The sequence below is a fragment of the Capricornis sumatraensis genome, chromosome 7, assembly GCF_032405125.1.
Source record: "Capricornis sumatraensis isolate serow.1 chromosome 7, serow.2, whole genome shotgun sequence".
Taxonomy (NCBI): domain Eukaryota; kingdom Metazoa; phylum Chordata; class Mammalia; order Artiodactyla; family Bovidae; genus Capricornis; species Capricornis sumatraensis.
The window spans coordinates 98,349,530-98,369,931 of record NC_091075.1 but is presented as its reverse complement, the minus strand read 5'-3'; the positions used below and the strand labels follow the sequence as shown (position 1 = coordinate 98,369,931).

The window sequence follows — 20,402 nt, the reverse complement described above, 5'->3', positions numbered from 1 at the left end:
TTTCTTTTCTCTCAGACTCTTTGTTTTCTAAACGGCTTTTTTGAGATGTATCTCAAATACCGCACAATTCACCTACTTTTACCACTCACTGACTCAGTCTGACATTTGTCTTTTTTATTGTGTGTGAGTGTATCTGTTTTTTATTTGTATTTTCTGTTGGTTTTCTCCCCAGATGTAACTGAATCTGATCCTATAAAAGTTGAGATAAGCTCTATGGCAACTATGGGCAGTAATTACTGGCAGAAATAAGACTGTAGTAAGGGTGGGATTTATGTGTGCCGTGACCCCTGCTTTGCCTAAGGGAGCATATGTAAAGTTTGTCTTTTCTCATACAGGAGATCCATGTCTAGCTGGAAGCTGTCCAAAGCACTCTCTTTGGAGATGATTCAACTGAAGGAGAAAGTGGCCAGATTTTCCTCATCATCCCCCTTCCAGAACCTTGAGATAATCGCAACACTGGGCGTTGGTGGGTTCGGAAGAGTTGAGCTTGTAAGGGGTTTACGTTTCAAGCATCTGAGAGACGCCTTTTGACTTTTCTCTGTTTTGTATTCCAGTGTATCTTGGAGGAATATATGCATTGTTATTGCTATCCAAACGGTACTTTGAACTAAAATTGAGAGTACAGTTTTCACTCTATTTTATAATAGTGGGTGTGTGCTACTAAATAACTTGTAATAATATAGCTGCTATTTCCATCTACTTATGCCACATCCTTTTGTGATTTTTTTTCTTGAGGGCAGCTATTAGAGAATGTACCAAGTAACTTTTCCCATAGGCTATAAAACATAAAATGTGTATTTCTTAGCAGCAACATTAATGTATACATATACTCATGATGCATTAACTCTATATAAAGCAAACAAAAATGTGTCCAGTGAAAGGGTCACAGAGATGAAATCTTGAATACTGTAGTCTCATTTCCTAAATAATTCCTCTGCCATGTCTGTATTTGGCTTTCATGATCCTATTTTTGGGTTGCTCAAAATTTTCTATCCAAATTAAAAAAAAAAAAGAAGTTGAATGCAAGATGTTTGAAGAGCAGCCTTCTGTAGTGCTGATCAAGACAGCTGGGAATTTATAGTCAGATTTCAGCTGCATCTTCCATATCACACCTCTCTGAGCTTTATAATCAGCTTCCAAAGAGTAGGAGAGCCACGCAGTCAGATGCTCTGAGGAAACTATGGAATGGTGACCTGTGACTTTACTGGGGAGAGATGATGCTGAACCCTTGGTGACTACTGAGCCCTTCCTTGCCCAGCAGATCTGTAACCATTCACCGTCCACTAACCTTGGGAACTATGATGACACCTCCATCTGCTGGGTGGCCTGGATGTGAGCAGATCTGAAATGCTGCCAGGAGACTCCGAATAGTGCACTCTACACCAAGTCAATACTTCATCTCTTTTGGTCAAAGGGGGGCAGAAATGATTTCTTAATAGGTCAGAGAGTTTGTAGTGTTTCTTATGCCATATGGAGGGATAAGAGAGCCATGTGCTGTATTTTTCATCAAAATCATGGGAAATGATTGAATTAACAATGCTGAGGTTTGTTTTGATATGGTTAGATAATGATAATTGAAACAATAATCCCACCATTGATTTGAAAGTTTGGGTATCAACTAGTGGCAAACTCAGCGAAACTGAGGGAGCAGCCAACTCTGCACAATTTCATTATTTGTCGAAGATAGTCTGCTTATGGAATTTTAAGCCTATCTGAATAAATACTTATTAAATTTCTTAAATTTCCTTTTAAAGGAAAATCCTATTTATCCATCTAAAGCATGGTCTCTAATAGAACTTTATGCGCTGATGGCAGTGTTCTGTATCCATGTGTCCAATAGCAGAGCTGCTGGTTAGATGTGACTAGAGAGCTTTTGAAATGTGGACAGTGCAAATGAAGGAAATGAATTTTTAATTGTAATCAATTGAAAATTAAATAGCTTTTTGTGACTAGGGGCTAGCAGATTGGATCATACAGATATGAATCTTGGATTAAATAGTTTTTATTTGAAACTCAAAAAAGTGACTATTACAAAAGAGCAGTTTTTGGCAATTCTGGACCAAGCTTTTCATGTCATATACTCAAAACCAAAGAGATGTCTATACACTCAAACTTCTAACTAGAATATTTTTCTTGTTTCAATACAAACATTCTAGAACCATGTTCCATCTATGTGAATTCTTTTGGAAATTACAATGAAAAGGAAGTGTGTACTCCTGGATAAAATTCAGCTCCTGGAGGGATAAAGTGGTGAAAAGCTTCCATGCTATTTAGCTGTGAAAGAATTTGAACTCCTGCTGGTTCACATGTTTTACATAGATAATGCAGATTTTTCCTAGTAAGTTCATTTTGAGGGCTCGCTCTCTTCTCCCCTAGGTTAAGGTGAAAAATGAGAATGTTGCTTTTGCTATGAAGTGTATAAGGAAGAAGCACATCGTTGACACAAAGCAGCAGGAGCACGTCTACTCAGAAAAGAAGATCCTGGAAGAGCTGTGCTCACCCTTCATTGTGAAGTAAGTGAGCGTTTTGCTCCCAGAATTTTAGCATCTTAGGTTCTTCTTTGGAGTGCTTCTATGCAAGCGGACAGAGGAGGAAGAGGAGGCCTTTCTCTGAATTCTCCAGCCTAGTCACAGCGACGATACATAAAATATTGGAAGTTTGAGAACTGAAGTCAGAATCCAGATTTTTTTGTTCTTGAGTAAACCTCAGGAAAGTGTGTGTGGGTGTGTATGTGTGTGTGTGTGTGAATATAAAATTATTATTTCAATAAATTGAATTGCTTATTTAATTCAGATCTAATGCAGAATTTGGAAAGCAAGGATTCATTTAGAACCCCTCAGGGGACTTGAATTTCTGCAAAAAGTGGCATTTTGGACACATTTAGGCTGCCAGGGAGCTTGGTCCCTGCAGTTGTTGTTAGCTGCTTAGTGGTGTCTGACTCTTCGAGCCCATGGACTGTAGCCTGCCAGGCTCCTCTGTCCATGCAATTCTCCAAGCAAGAATACTGGAGTGGGTTCCCGTTTGCTTCTCCAGGGGATCTTCCCAACCCAGGGATCAAACCTGGGTCTTCTGCATTGAAGGCAGGTTCTTCACCATCTGAGCCAACGAGGAAACCTGGTCCTTGCAATGCCAGATACCGAAAGAAACACTTCCCTACAGTTACTGTTCTTTCTGTAGCTATCACCAGAGTTTGGAACAGAAACATATTCTAAGCCATGACTCTCTTGTGAATTCATGGGTTGGTGGTGTAAGCCAGTTAAGGCACATATTTTCACACCTATTTTCATGCCCCTAGAGTGTAGCTTTAGAAATTTCTGGGTGAGGTAAAGTGCCTCTGTAATGAGGACAATTTATGGTTTTTGATCAAATGCCTTGAGAGAGTCTTCCTGCCTATCCATATTCTCAGACCCATATTTTTTAAAGATTAAAAAAAATCTGAACCCAGGCAATACTGGCAATAAATCATCCAATTATTTTTATATAAACTATGTGTCCCTCCCCTTTTTTAATCAATAATTCATTAAAAACTATCACGAACAGCTTCAGGGCATGGATTCGATTTTATTCATTCTTTCATTTCCTGCCCTTTGCAAAGTAGCTGGCATAGAGTAGGGCAATAATCATATTAAGAATACATGTTAATGACAGCATTTATTATTGAGAAAGTAACATGTGCCAGGCAGTCTTCTAAGCAAAATTTTAAAATAATATATAATATATTTAAAGTGTATATTATATTATCATTATATTTATATTGAAGGTAGATGTGAACGTTGCTCAGTCGTGTCCGACTCTGTGATCCCATGGACTATAGCCCACCAGGCTCCTCTGTCCATGGAGTTCTTCCGGCAAAAATACTGGAGTAGGTAGCCATTCCCTTCTCCAGGGATTTTTCCTAACCTGGGGATTGAACCCAGATCTCCTACATTGCTGGCAGATTCTTTACCAGCTGAGCTACCAAGGAAGGCCATATTTACATTATATTATATGATTTCTATGTATCTTGTAATTTATTTATATTGTTTATATACATAAATGATAAAATTAGATATAATCAATATGTAATCAAATGAATATATATATTGTTATGATCCTCAAAATAAAACAGATAAATGTTATGATTTTCTTTGTTTAACAAGAGCAGTGAGAAAGCTGATGTCACTTAGCTAATGAATGGCCAGTCAGGGACTCAAGCCTAGGCAGCTTGGATCCAGAGCCCATATCAAAACACTTGCTAGATTACTTCTGCTATCGGTACGTGGTACGGCTGTCCTGCTGTCTGCATTAGCCTGGTGCTAGGGAGACATGGGCATCTCTCGAGTAAGACCCAGAAACTGCTTTCCCCCAGCATTGTAATATCGTACACTGCCCACATTGCACATCCGGATTGAGACTGTCATTCCTCCAGCTTCTGGGAGTCTAGTGACTCTGACTAATTCTCTCTCACCCATTGCTCTAAGGTGAAGAGAACCACCTGGCCCCTTACTCTTTCTCCAGGTACATCCTGCATCTACTGATGGTACAGGTCCTTGAAGCTGAGGCTTTTGTAAAATTACAGGTCAGCTCTCCCTCTGCCCAAGTCTGCTTCCTTCCTCCCCATGGGTGTTGGCCCCAAGAGGATTCCCCACTAAACTGACTGCTTACAAATTTCTATCTTAGAATATGTTTCCTAATACCAACTGGAAGACATAAAACATAGGCATGAGTAACTGTTATGCAAAGTGAAAGTGAAATTCGCTCAGTCGTGTCTGACTCTTTGCAAACCTATGGACTGCATATTCCATGGAATTCTTCAGGCCAGAATACTGGAGTGGGTAGCCTTTCCCTTCTCCAGGGAATCTTTCCAACCCAGAGATCGAACCCAGGTCTCCTGCATTGCAGGTGGATTCTTTACCAACTGAGCCACAAGGGAAGCCTGAGAATACTGGAGTGGGTAGCCTATCCCTTCTCCAGTGAATCTTCCTGACCCAGGAATTGAACCAGGGTCTCCTGCATTGCAGGCTGATTCTTTACCAACTGAGCCAGCAGGGAAGCCCTGATATGCAAGGCAGATCTTAAAGGAGAACCATGCAGAGATCTCAGGATCTGGGGAGGAAGGGAAGGCTGTATTTAGTAGGGGGGTTAATGAGCTAATCAGGAAGGTGGCCCCAGAGCTTGATCTTGAGGGGTGGATAACACTTTTCTTACCATGGAACTGAGATTAAGAAAGTCTGTAGGTAGCATGAAGGGGAGTCCAAATAAAGGGATCAGCAGATGAAAAACCAGGGGAGCAGGAAGGATCAGAGTGTTCAGTGAGCATCCAGTGTCTTTGTAAGACATTTGGAAGGAGATGAGGAGCATCCTTCAAAAAGTTATTGATGATGCTTTTAAGCAAACTTGAAGATGTTTTAAAATGGGATTTCTAATAATAATACTGTTTTTCTTTTATTTTCACAGATTGTATCGCACCTTCAAGGACAATAAGTATGTATACATGCTTCTGGAGGCCTGCTTAGGTGGCGAGCTGTGGAGTATATTAAGAGACAGGTAATGAAAAAGAATTATACGCACTAACTTTTGTCTATTCCTGCCTGGCCTAAAGGATGCTGTATTCATGACCATTTAAAGAAACATGAAGAAAGTCATTAAGAAATGAGTCTAAGGGACTTCCTTGGCTCTCCAGTGGTTAAGACTTTGCCTTCCATTGCAGGAGGCACAGGTTCAGTCCCTGGTTGTGAAAATAAGATCCCAGATGCCTCATGGCCAAAAAAACCAAAGCGTGAAACAGAGCAATATTGTAACAGATTCAATAAAGATTTTTTTAAAAATGGTCCATATAAAGAATCTTAAAAAATGTCTTAAAAAAGAGAAATGAATCTAAGAACAAATTGATAAACAAGTAGTAATAGTGATATTTTATGAGCTAACATTGTAATCATGTAATAGGCCCCCTGTACCAGTAGTCACTGTCATTCTTGTATTAGAGATGAAAGAAACCCGTGTCAACCATCCACATCACATGGTTAATATGAGGCAGAGTAAAAATCCAGATGTTACTGACTTTGAATCTTGAGAAGGGAGATGACGAAAGGGGTGGAGAGTGGTGAAGTTGGGGCTGAAAAGTGGAGCGACATGTCTGCAAAGATTCAGCTTCACAAAAGGAGTGATTTCCACACAATCAAAATCATAGGTGTTCACTGAGCTCCACCTACATACAAGGCTTCTGAGTTAACAGTATGGGGGTTTTCTAAACAATGTACACTTTTCTAACCCCAAACCATATAACGGTTTCCTCCAGTGAGTTTGGATTATATTTGGGGAGATACTGTAATATACAATTTTAAAACATTTCATTAGTTAACATGAAAAGTAAATATGATGAAGAAGTTGGCAATTTATAAGGAAATGTCCACCAAGTGTTGTGGGCACTGAGCTCAGAACAGAGAAAAGAGAGAAAAATGTGATGGTCGTGAAAGGCCTTGAGCTAAACTCTAAAGACAAAATTTGGAAAGACAGTAAGGAAGAGAATTGATTTAAGAATCAGGAAAATTGGAGTAGGATTAGGTCTTTTACTTGCTGAGTGAGAGCAGAGTTTGAATAGAAAATGGCAACAGAAGAGATAGCTTTGCATTAGGTTGTGGAGGTTAATGCCAGGTGAGACCTTTAGGCAGCATTCCCTGGGCCAGTGTTCTCAACCCTGGCTTCACCTCGCAATCTCATGGGAGCTTTAACAAAGTAAAAATGCTGTGCCCTGATGCCAGACTTTTATTTGGTTCATGTGCAATAGGGCCAGAAAATGATTTTTAGCTGCCTTTCAGGCAAGTCTAATTTGCGTTCACCGTTGAAAATCACATACCTAATAACAGACTTTTGAGCATCCAAGCAGAGATTTATCTGTTGTACTAGGAACATACTGATGGATGGATCAGGATGAGGTAAGCCTGGATGGGTTGAGGAGACTTTCATGATACCTACAGAAGCCTCTGAATCTCCCATCATTGTTTTAACAGGCAAATCTTTTTAGAATATCTAAGTCTATTTAGTGGTGGCAGTTCTTAGTACCCATTAGGCACTTTGCCATATCCATAAAACAGCCTTGTTAAGTCAGTAGTAAACCCATTTTAAGACAGGTATCTGAGGGTCAGAACAGCCGAACAACTTGCCTGAGGATTCAGTAAGGAGAAGCAGCAGGACTCGAAGCTGGTTTCTCTCATTCCAAAGCCAAGCTTTCTATTATGTGCTGTACTTAATTGCTCAGTCATGTCCGACTCTTTGCAACCCCATGGACTATAGCCCGCCAGGCTCCTCTGTCCATGGGGATTCTCCAGGCAAGAATACTGGAGTGGTTTTCCATGACCTCCTCCAGGGGATCTTCCCAACCCAGGAATCGAACCCCTGTCTCCCACATTGCAGGCAGATTCTTTACCACCTGAGCCACAAGGGAAGCCAAAGTGTAATAGCTTTCTATTATACCATGCAGCAAATCACCACCAAATTTTAATAATTTAGCATGAAAACCTACACACAGTGCTGGCACAGGGCAACTCTGGTATCATCAAGGTGCACGCACCAAAGAGGAAAGAGTTATGACCCTGTTTCTACATGGGTTATATTACAAAGTATACAGACAGGAAATGGAAATGAACACTGGAGTCATTTTAGTCAAGCAGTCAAGTGCAGTAGTCTGGTTCAACCTCTCCATTGAAATAGTTGCATTTTCTCCAGAGTTTCCCAGAGATGTCTTTAAAAAATCTTGTTTTCTTATCTTTTCCATTTTGTATGTTTGGATGTGATTACCAGAAACAATTGTTTGAATGTAGACATTTTAATTTTAGTAAATTTTAGTAAAGTGGTTCTTGTTGGTATCAAACATTCACCTAAATTTCTTTATGATCTGATTCATTGGCGCTATGAAATACTTTTTAGTGCTAATGCCTTATAAAACATTTATATTACATAAATATATAATATGATAATTGATGCCTAGAATCTGCAACAAGGATGTCTAGAGTATTAAGAAGGAAAATGGTTTCATTGCAGAGGCAGCTTTGATGAACCCACCTCCAAGTTCTGTGTTGCTTGTGTGACAGAAGCATTCGATTACCTGCATCGACTAGGTATTATCTACAGAGACCTGAAACCAGAAAACTTAATTCTAGATGCTGAGGGCTATCTTAAATTGGTAAGACAAATTCTTATCCTGTGAGATATTTCTAAACTTAAAGTTGTGCTGTAGTTGCAATTCTCTTTTTTTTAAACCTTTATTTTAAATTTAAAAAATGTTGATGTTTAATTGGTGGGTAATTGTTTACAATGTTTTGTTGGTTTCTGCCATACAACAATGTGAATCAGTCATAAGTATACATATATCCCCTCGCTCTGGAGTCACTCTCCCACTCCACCCCCCGCACCCCAGCTGTTCCCACTCCTCTAAGTTGACACAGAGCATCAAGCTGAGCTACCTGTGTTACACAGCAACTTCCCACTGGCTCTCTGTTTGGCACATGGTAATGTGTATGTTTCAAATTCAAATGCTAGTTTCTCAGTTTTTCCCACTCTTTTCTTCCCCCGCTGTGTCCACCAGTTGGTTCTCTATTCCTGCATTGCAAATAGGTACATCAGTACCATTTTTACAAAGCAATTATCTTTTAATTTTGGTTCACTTGTTATTTTTACATTGGGAGATATGGCCTTTTAAATCAACATACTTAACACAGGGAATGATGTTACAAGTACATTCTTTCTGGCCTAAGAATTTTATGTTTCAACCCACCCCCCCACCGCCCCAACTAGGATCCAGATAATGGAATTGCTTTAAAATTGGATTTTGTTACCATATTAATGTTAGCATAAAATGTTACCATTGTAATGTTTGTTAGCATTCTTAATTTTTTATTGGAATATAGTTGATTTACTGTTGTATTAATTTCTGCTGTGAGTCAGTTAAACACACACATATATCTACTCTCTTTAGATTCTGTTCCCGTATAAGTCATTACAGAGTATTGCATAAAGTTCCCTGTGCTATTCAGTTGGTTCTTATTAGTTACCTATTCCACATATAGTAGTTTGTATGGGCTTCCCCGGTAGCTCAGACAGTAAAGAATCTGCCTGCAATGCAGGAGACCTGAGTTTGATCTCTGGGTCAGGAAGAGCCCCTGGAGAAGGGAATGGCTACCCACTCTGGTATTCTTGCCTGGAGAATCCCATGGGCAAACATGACTGACCAGCTAAAGCTTTCACTTTTTTTTTTCATTTGCCAATCCCAGTCTCCTGTTTTATCCCTCCCCTGCTTCCTGCCCTGGTAATCATGTTTGTTTTCTACATCTTTGACTAAGCTTCTGTTTTGTAAATAGGTTTATTTGTACTGTTTCTTTAGAGTCCACATACAAGCGATATAATGTGATATTTGTCTTTCTCTGACTTACTTCACGCAGCATGACAATCAGTAGGTCCATCCATATCTCTGCCAGTGGCCTCATTTTGTTCTTTTATATGGATAAGTGATATTCCATTGTATATATGTACCATACCTTCTTCATTCATTCCTCTGTTGATGGCCGTTTAGGTTGCTTCCATGTCCTGAATACTGTCAATACTGCTGCAATGAGCATTGGGGGGCATGTATCTTTTTGAATTATGGTTTTCTTCAGATACACGCCCAGGATTGGGATTGTCTGATCATGTAATAGGTCTGTTTTAGTTTTTTAAGGAATCTTCATACTGTTCTCCATAGTGGCTGTACCAATATACACTCCCACCGATAGTGTAAGAGGGTTCCCTTTTCTCCACAGCCTCTCCAGCATTTATTTGTTTGTAGATTTTTTGACAATGACCATTCTGACCAGTGTGAGATGATTAGTGGTGTTGTGCATCTTTTCATGTGCCTCTTGGCCATTTGTATGTCATTAGCATTTTGATATAATGATTTAAAATAGGTTTTAATGAATTTCTGCTACATAGAGGGATTGGCTGTGAGGAATAAGAAAAGAAGATAGTATGCCTTCTGTCTCAAGCTGGCTACTGTCTGAAGAAGGAGAAAAGATGCACATATGAATGTTGGTAGTTTTAAAAAATATATATTTATTTATATAAATTTATTTATTTTAATTGGAGGTTAATTACTTTACAATATTGTATTGGTTTTGCCATATATCAGCATGAATCCACCACAAGTGTACAAGTGTTCCGCATCCTGAATCCCCGTCCCTCCTCCCTCCCCATACCATCCTGGAGCCTATTATACAAAGTGAAGTAAGCCAGAAAGAAAAACACCAATACAGTATAAAAATATATATTTTTAAATGATGCTAAGGTCAAGCAGGGTTGAGAATCAGAACACAAGGTCTGATTCTACAGGTCCCTTAGGTATAGAGACTTTCCTTGTCATGCATCTTTGTCATGAATACAATGCCTAACATGAAGCCTCTTGCATGTCACAAGACAGAAAAAAATGTTACCATTCATGTAAACTGCTTTAACTACAAAACTATAAGAGAAACTGCATGCGCAGTCGCTTAGTTATGTCTGGCTCTTTGCAACCCCAGGAACTGTAGCCCACCAGGTTTTTCTGTCAATGGGAATATTTTTGGCGAAAATACTGGAGTGGGTAGCCATTTCCTCTTCCAGATAAGAGAACTGGGTGGTCATAATTGAGGAGAAACCAGGCATTTTGGACCTCAGGAGGGAACTGCATTAGGAGGGGGAACCCAGGCTGATTTTAACTGAGTCCATCTTATAAGGAGCTCAAGGACATTAAACCATTAAACATTTACAAAGATATTAAAAGTTTCTCATATCAGAACATTAATAATAGCTACCACTTAATGTATAAAGCTACTGTGCTGAACATTTTGCAGTTAATATGTTTAACAATTGATGAGATAGGTTTTATCATCCACATGTTATAGTGTGCAGTTTAGCCTTAGGAATTAAATTTATTATGTGTAGTTGCTAAGTGATTTCTCTCCATAGGAAAGAAGTAAAGTAAGTTCTTTCCTGTGAAATCTGGCTAACTTCCAAGAAATGTTTTCATCCATTCAAGCTTTACTTTATCTATGAAAGACAGCTTTGAGAACTGGTGAGGTACTAACTCAAGGCCTTGATCACTTGTCTTCTTCACAATTCCTTCATTGGGTATGCCTCTTACAACTCTTTAGAGAAGCCTTTTGGGATATTCTAGAAGTAAATCAAGGACTTCCCTGGTGGCTCAGACGGTAAAGCGTCTGTCTACAATGTGAGAGACCCGGGTTCGAACCCTGGGTTGGGAAGATCCCCTGGAGAAGGAAATGGCAATCCACTCCAGGACTATTGCCTGGAAAATCCCATGGACAGAGGAGCCTGGTAGGCTACAGCCCATGGGGTCGCAAAGAGTCGGACATGACTCATGAGGGATGCAGATTATCCATTAAATTCATTCTTTTTTAATAGCTGTTTTTAAGAAATCGCGTATCATATTCTGCCTTTGTAGGTGTAGAGGTCTATAAACATCTCTTCTGTAGCCATTGTAATCCATCCAGCCAACTGATTTGCTAACCAGCCAAAGGAAGAGTAATAACTAAAGCTTTTAGAGATTAAAAAGTGTTGAATATTTCCATTTCTACCTATATATCAAGCTAGATATAATATGCTGATTTTCTCTTACTACAAAAAGTCTCAAGTACTGGAAGAAACATGAAAAGCAGTATTATATGCGTGGCTGAGTTTATAAGACAACATTTGGATTCCCCTGAGGCTGAGAACCAAGCTTGGGCAGTAGTGAAGGGTGGAACTCAAACACTGACTCTCCTGTCTTGCGGTCACCCAGCTATCCTAGGTGGCCTAGAGAGGTTTTATTTTAGTTGCTGTACCCTCCGGGAACAGGAGACCAAGTTTTGGACCTGGGCAATGTGGGAAGTTGAATCAGAGAACACTGTCCAGAGCCAGAGATCATACAGATTGTGCTCTCAGAGAAACAGAAAACGGCAGGGGTGGGGGAGGTGGGGGGGATGAAATTTCTAAAGGCAGAGTACATGCTAGAAGACATGCTTTACTCATTATTGGGCTCTTGGTAGAGGAACCAAAGAGTCTCCTCTAAGAACACTTGGCCATAGGCCAGCTTTCCTGGAGTTTTGGGTGCCCAGTCTTTCAGGACGGAAATGCCCAAGCAAAAATTTAAATGAAAAGGGAGCCATGTTGGTAGCATGACCAAGTTTCCAGGAATCAAAGTATATTTTCTCTGGAAGAATGTTCTCTCAATTCAAGATACAGAGAATTCCCAGAGATGAACTTCCAGGGAATATAAACTCATGCCAATAAAAGAAAATAAAAATATGTGTGAGACAATAAGGTGCCAGGAGCATTATTTGGCAGGAATGTAAGAGTCTCATAAATTAGAGTAATCAGATACAAAATGTAAAACAAATGTGTCTAAGTCTTTTAAAAGTAAGAGAGGAACTAACAAATGAGTAAGGAACAGAACCTCTCAAAAAAGATCTAACCTGTTTAGAAAAAAAATCACAAATAAAACTTCTAGTACGAAATTCAGAATATCATAATTGAAATTAAATATTAAATGGAATTTTCATTCATGGTGGAATAGCTTGCATTGGACTAATCTTGCTGAGGTTAATTATGATACATGTATAAAAGTGTGTGAAAACATTAGAGAACAACAAGAAATAGACATTCAAACTTTGAAAAAAGGAACAACACTGAGTGAAATCCACATTAATACAGCTGTTCATTTCAAAGCACTCCTTGTTGTATAATATATGGAGGATAAACCTTTAGTTAACATTGTATCTAACAGTGAAATATTGAATATTTACTATTTAGATTGTGAAGAAAACAAGATTATTTTCTTTCACCAGTTTTTTCAGCATTGTAACAGAGATCTTAGCAAAGTAAATGAAACACAAAAAAGAAGTGAAAGGCCAAAAATTAGAAAGGAAGAGGCTACCTGTCTTTATTTGAAGACAACACAATCATTTATGTCGAAAAGCATGAAGAATCTACCAACAAATTCTAGAAAGGAAAAATAAATTAAGCAGAATTACAGGTACAAACTCAATATACAAATAAAAATTTATTAAATAATTTTATGTGCTAGCAGTAAATATTCAAGAATGAAATTAAAATGCCATTTGTAATATCAAAAATTATGAAGTAATTATGAATAAAATTAATATGTAAGACCCCTACATTGAAAAATACAAAATTTTGTTAACAGAAAACTAGCTAATGGTAAAATATACTACGTTCATAAATTGTGTAACTCCATAGTTGATGAGATGTTCAGTCTCCTCTAATTGATTTACATATTTAAGGCCATTGCAATAAAAGGTGGAACAGCCGTTTTCAAAAACAGAGATATTTATTCTAAAATTTACAAAGAAATACAGTTTAGGAAAGTCAATAACCACTTTGAAAAAAGAAGAATAAAAAAGGAATGTATAATAACTGATGATATTATAAAGCTCACTATCAGTTCAGTTCAGTCTCTCAGTCGTGTCCAACTCTTTGCGACCCCATGAATCGCAGCACGCCAGGCCTCCCTGTCCATTACCAACTCCTGGAGTTTACTCAGACTAGCGCCCATCGAGTCAGTGATGTCATCCAGCCATCTCATTCTCGGTCGTCCCCTTCTCTTCCTGCCCCCAATCCCTCCCAGCATCAAAGTCTTTTCCAATGAGTCAACTCTTCACATGAGGTGGCCAAAGTACTGGAGTTTCAGCATTAGCATCATTCCTTCCAAAGAAATCCCAGGGCTGATCTCCTTCAGAATGGACTGGTTGGATCTCCTTGCAGTCCAAGGGACTCTCAAGAGTCTTCTCCAACACCACACTTCAAAAGCATCAATTCTTCAGCACTCAGCTTTCTTCACAGTCAAACTCTCACATCCATACATGACTACTGGAAAAACCATAGCCTTGACTAGACAGACCTTAGTCGGCAAAGTAATGTCTCTGCTTTTAAATATGCTATCTAGGTTGGTCATAACTTTCCTTCGAAGGAATAAGTACCTTTTAATTTCATGGCTGCAGTCACCATCTGCAGTGATTTTGGAGCCCCCCAAAATAAAGTCTGACACTGTTTCCACTGTTTCTCCATCTATTTCCCATGGAGTGATGGGACCAGACGCCATGATCTTCGTTTTCTGAATGTTGAGCTTTAAGCCAACTTTTTCACTCTCCTCTTTCACTTTCATCAAGAGGCTTTTGAGTTCCTCTTCACTTTCTGCCATAAGGGTGGTGTCATCTGCATATCTGAGGTTATTGATATTTCTCCCGGCAGTCTTGATTCCAGTAAGCTGTAGTAATCAGGGCAGTATGATAAACGGCTTAATCTAACAGAATAAAGTCCAGATAGACATATGTCCAAATAGACATATAGTTAAATGATTTTTGGAAAAGGATGAAAGGCTAGTTTTCTCAACAAGTATTGTGGAAACAATTGGATATACATGACTTGCACTTTACATTATATAAAAAAATTAAATCAAGCTGGATCAGGACCCATAAAGCATCCAGAAGTAAATGTAAACATAAGATGATATCTTTACAACATTGGATAGAGATTTCTTAGAACACAAATAGTAGTAAGCATAAAAAGTTCAGGTTACTACAACAAAAATACCATAGAGTGGGTGGCTTAAACAACAATTTATTTAGTTCTGGAGGCTGCGAAGTTCAAGGTCAAGGTGTTGGCTGATCAAGGTGTGGTCAAGGCCAACTTACTGACTTATAGACAACTGTCCTCTGTCTTCTTTGCATGGAAGAGAGAGAGAGTGCTTTCTTCTCTCTCTTCTTAGAGAGCTACTAATTTGTTCATGAAGGTTTCACCTCATGACTTAATTAGCTCCCAAGGGCTTTAGCCTCAGATACTATCACACTGAGGATTAGGGTTTCAACATACAAATTTGCGGGGAGGGGCACAATCACGTAGTCCTTAATAATTAACCTTCATCAAAATTAAAACATTCTCAAAATCAAAATACATTGTAAAGAAAATGAATAGTCATGCCACAGCTGGTAGAAAATTCTTGCAATGTATCATTACATGACAAAGGACTTGTATCCAGAAATATATAAAAAAACTTGATAATAAAAGACAATCCAATTTGTAAAAAATGATCAAAGATCTTGAAAAATTACAAGGGAAAAGATAAGAATGGTCATAAGTAATATCAATAGTCATTAGGAAAAGCAAATTAAAACTCTAAGGATGTGCCATTTCACACCCACTGGAACGACTATAATTTTAAAGATTGACAATACCAAGTTTTGGTGAGGAAATTTTCCTAAATTTCTAGTAGGAAAACAAAATTAGAAAACTGTTTGAAGAATAGTTTGTCAGTTTCTCATTGAGTCAAACATATACCTATTCTATGTCACTTCAGTCGTGTCCGACTCTGTGTGACCCCATAGACAGCAGCCCACCAGGCTCCCCCGTCCCTGGGATTCTCCAGGCAAGAACACTGGAGTGGGTTGCCATTTCCTTCGATGCATGAAAGTGAAAAGTGAAAGTGAAGTCCCTCAGTCGTGTCTGACTCTTCAGGACCCCATGGACTGCAGCCTTCCAAGCTCCTCCATCCATGGCATTTTCCAGGCAAGAGTACTGGAGTGGGGTGCCATCACCTACTCCATATTCTATGACAAGAAATTCTATTCCTTGGAAGAAATTTCACTCCTTGGTATTTATCCAAAAAAATTGAAATAATGTTTCAAGAATTTTGGACAAGAATCTTCATAAGAGCTTTTTCCTGAAAGTCTCAAATCAGAAAGAGCCAAAATAATCATCACCAATTGAAGGTATAAATGTATAGTAGTGCATTCATTAACCAAACTCTTCTCAATAGTATAAAGCAATGAATTAGTATGGACTTCCCTTATGGCTCAGCTGGTAAAGAATCCACCTGCAATGCAGGAAACCTGGGTTCGATCCCTGGGTTGGGAAGATGCCCTGGAGAAGGGAAAGGCTACCCACTCCATATTCTGGCCTGAAGAATTCCAGGGACTGCATAGTCCATGAGGTCTCAAAGAGTTGGACGCGACTGAGTGACTTTCACTTTGAACTTTTCAACAATGAGTTAGTATAGGTAACAACATGAATAAAATTTAAAAAGCATGTTGAACAAAAAGAAGACAGATACAGAAGACTAGCCTCTACTAGCCTCTTTATGATTACATTTATTGAAGTTGTAGAATAGATGGTAGAAATTAATATAATGGTAGCCTCTGGGAGGATCATTTGACTGCAGAGGGCAGGAGGGAACTTTCTGAGATAATGAGAATGTCTGTCTCTTAACCATATGGCGGTTGTTACAAGACTATAATCTACATCAAAATTCAATGAACTGTACTCCCCAAATCTGTGCATTTTATTGCTTATAAATTTTACATCAATTTGAAAAGTGGAAAGGTTAAATAATACATGATTCACAAGTAAAGAGAAAAATCAGTGAATTGAAAGATAAAATGTCAGAATAAAACATGGAGGCTCAAAAAAGATTGAAAATAAGAGAAATGAAGAGACTTGGAGAATAGAGGGAGACGTTCTTAAAATGTTCAGTTGGAGTCCAAGGTAAAAATATAGAAAATGAGATAAAAAAATACTTAAAGAAATAATGGTTGAGAATTTTCCAGAAAACATTTAAAATAAAAAAGGCCATTCAGGTAAAGGAAGTCCAACAAATCCCAACTGAGACAAATTGTATTTATTGTAGATTCTGCTTTTGCGTAACAGATCACTCCAAAATTTAATGGCTTAAAACAGCAAGAATCCTGGTTGAACTCTCATGGTTTCTGTGGATCAGGAGTTTGGGAGTGGTTCAACTGGATGGTTCTGACTTAGGGTCTCGATCAGGAAGTTTCTGTCAAGTGTTGGCTGGGGCCACAGTCACCTGGAGGCTTGACTCAGGCTAGAGGATCTGCCTTCAAGGTGACTCACTCCTCTGGCTGGCAAACTAGTGTTGGCTTTTAGTTGGGGACCTTAGTTCTTTTCCATATGAATCTTTCTCTTTCTGGATTGAACATCCTCAAGGCATGGTGGCTGGCTTTCCCCAGGATGAGTCATTTGAGAGACCTAGGAATAGCTACACTGCCTTCCAAGGCTCAGAGTCACACTGGCACTTCCCTGTCTTCCGTTGGCCTGATTCACTGTAAGGGAGGTCACCTCTGAATACCAGGAGAAGGGGAGCATTGAGGCTATCTTGGGTGGTGGCTATTATAATATGGTGCAGAACCAAAACTAAGAGGAAGTTTTAAAAGCTATCAAAGAGAAATAACAGTTTGCACATAAAGGAGTAAAAATTATACTTTCAGTTGACATCTCAACAGCAACCATAGCAACCAGGATGCAATGGAATAATATCTTAAAATTGTGAGAGAAAATAACCAACAAACTTGACTTACAAATCTAGAGAAATTATCTTTCAAGAGGGGTGAAATAAAGGCATTTTCCAACAAAGATAAAGAGTTAACCACCTACATCCAAAGCATGTGCTTAAGGGAGATGGAAAATCCCTGATGAAAGGTTTGAGATATAGTAGGGAGTGGTGACTATAGAAAAATGGTAAACATGTGGTTAGATTTTTCCAAATTATGCTATAATGTAAGAATTATCACTACTATGTAGTATTTAAAGTGAGAAAATGCTAAATAACTGAAAAACAGCAGCGTGTAAGCTGAGAGTAGGTGTAATTGGAATCAAAGTGGAAGAAGATGTCAGTCATTTTAAAAGAAGGCAACAAAGGAGAACAGGAAGCCTAGAAAAAAAAAAAAAAACCAAAGAGAAAACACACTCTGAAAGGAGAAAGAAATCTAATGTATGTAAATAGACTTCACTGTTCAGATAAAAACCAAACACTGCCAAATAGATCCCCAAAATAAAAATCAGCTGCATGAGGTTTATGAGAGACAGACCAGAACATGAGGGTACAGACAGGTTGAAATGAAAAGGATAGAAAAAATATGTCTGGGAAATAGTCAACAAATTGAAAAGCAGGTTTCATTATGTTGGTATCAGGGAAGAAGTATTTCTAGAGCTAGAGAGGGTTACCATATGATAAAGGGTTCATTTTACCATGATGATGTAAAAATCCTGATCTTTCAATTACCTATGAAAATGCTTCAAAAGTAAGAAGCTGAATTTAACAGAAATCCTAAGGAGAAATGAACAACTGTAGGAAAATATGGCTATACCTCTCACAGAAATTGAAACAACATTCAGACTGAAAATCACTAAAACTTTAGAAGATATGTACAACACGATTAATCAACTTGATATAATTGATTTGTAGAATATTGTTCCCAATATTTACAGGATGCCATTTACCACATTTGATCATATACTGGATCATCAAGCAAGTTTCAGCAAATTAAAAAAAAAAAAAAAGAAATTGGGCTGGCAGTCTAGCAGCGCTTCTTCTGCTAGGAGGTTCCTGAGGGGGTCGCAGTAGAGATGAGGGCAGTGCAGTCTAGTGGTCTAGTGCCCAGCATGTCAGGAATGCACATCTGGGTGGACAATGGGCAGCCCAGACTCGGACATTAATGAACTTGAGGATGAAAGACTCCTTAAAGGATGACCTTGACTTTATTCTTCAAATTTTAATAAGTGGCATTTTCATCTCCCTTTATCATTTCTTGGCAATAATAGTGAGAGGTCAGATATCTAAGGACTATAGTAAAGAAAGGCTTCCCCTCCACCCCCAGCAAAGACTAACTAGCTAAAGCCTGGAGAAAAGACTTAAGTAGGAAGAAGGTCTGGATTTTCAAAGTGTCTCCTTAGAGACTACAGAGGCTTGCTCTTTGGTTTTAATTACAGAGAATGTGTTTGTATGAGGGAGGAAGACTTAACTCTACCCTTCTTCCCTGATTCATGATTGAGAATGCCACACTGGTTCAGTCCTACAAGGACCCATGTGGTCCAAGCTGTCTCCTTCGGGAAAAATACTAGGTTGGAGATTAAGGATTAGCAGATACTACTAATGGACCAAGGAGATTCTCACATCACTAACTCTTATCTGCCCATCCAATATTTTCCTAAATTTTTCTTTCAAGGCCCAAGGAGAGCTGTTGAAGGCAATCGTGATCGAGTCCTCTTTCTGGTTATCATGAATGAATCAGAGGTGATACTAAGATGTAGGACAGTATTTAAAGAATGAAAAAATGACCTTGTTCTCAACCCAAGCAGAATTTATTCAGTAGCTAGCCTTTTGCAGGAAAAAACTTGTATATAGTAGCTAGCCTTCTGCAGGAAAAACTTTGTTGTAATACAATAAATTTCAGTTGTCTTTCATCAATAAATGTTCTGTATGATTATACTATTTAACTCATTTGAATAATACCCCTCATGTGAACACAGAATACCTTAATCTTATTTCTACTGAGTATGGTATATGAAAACACATTAAATGTTGATATTATTACCTATTTCTTTATGACCTTTCTGCCCCTCTACCCTGATGGCCTCATAATAGCAGACTGTGCTGCCGTATTTACTGCTAGGCTTAGTACCCTGCTTAGCATGGAAGAATGAATGAAAGGCCCATGGGGCTGTTTGCTCCTCACTTCCAAAATAAGAACATAAAGGTTTTGTTCAGTGACATCAAAGTATGTAAGATAAAAATCAATAACAAAATTTAAAAATCAGGAAGAAACCACTAAAAAGAGTCACCTTGTTGGAATTTTAAGGATATTTCAAAATAATTCAAGGATCAGTGAAGGAGAGATTTTGACAAGTTTATAGAACCGAGTTGCACAATAGAGAATACTACATATCAATACATATGTGTTGCAACTAAATGATAATGGGAATCATGTTTATAACTTTTTCACGTTTCAAGTAGGAAATAAAGAAGCCTAAAAATGAACTAAATGTGCATTCAGCTTAAGAAGCTGGAAAACGGGGAAAAAGAAAAGAGAAGGAAAAAATAAAGAACATCAATTAATTAAACATAAAAGGATACAGAACCAGGATGTTCTGGAAAGACTAATAAAACTAACAAACTGTGAAAATACTGGACAAAAGAAAAAGAGAAGTATTACAGATAAATGCTGTTATGAGTGAACATGACTATAGTTATAGCAGAGATTTACATGGATTCAAAATTATTTGAGCAACTCTGTTGCTATATATAATATACTATAAGTGTGTGTATGTGTGTGTGTTAAGTTACTTCAGTCATGTCTGACTCTTTGTGACCACATGGACTGTGTACCCACCAGGCTTGTTCGTTTGTGGGATTCTCCAGGCATGAATACTGGAGTGGGATATAATGCCTTCCTCCAGGGGATCTTCTCAACCCGGGGATTGAACCAGCATCTCTTTTGTCTTCTGCATTGGCAGGGGAGTTCTTTACCACTAGTGCCACCTGGGAAACCCTAATATAGTATACAGTATACATAAATGGCTGGGGCCTGTGAGAGTTCTCTTCCTGGTTT

General features: G+C 38.5%; 1 protein-coding gene across 2 annotated transcripts in view; it reads left to right on the top strand.

Moving 5' to 3' along the window:
• The window catches only part of PRKG2 (protein kinase cGMP-dependent 2), a 111,234-nt gene that overhangs the window by 56,999 nt on the left and 33,833 nt on the right, over nt 1–20,402 (top strand). The window contains exons 10-13 of one of the 2 annotated variants that reach the window (XM_068975224.1): nt 336–402; nt 2,377–2,513; nt 5,437–5,526; nt 8,020–8,161. In XM_068975224.1, coding sequence (XP_068831325.1) covers nt 336–402; nt 2,377–2,513; nt 5,437–5,526; nt 8,020–8,161 — 436 coding nt within the window. Of the gene's footprint in view, nt 1–335; nt 490–2,376; nt 2,514–5,436; nt 5,527–8,019; nt 8,162–20,402 lie in introns of both variants that reach the window. The other variant, XM_068975223.1, reaches the window with a different exon arrangement.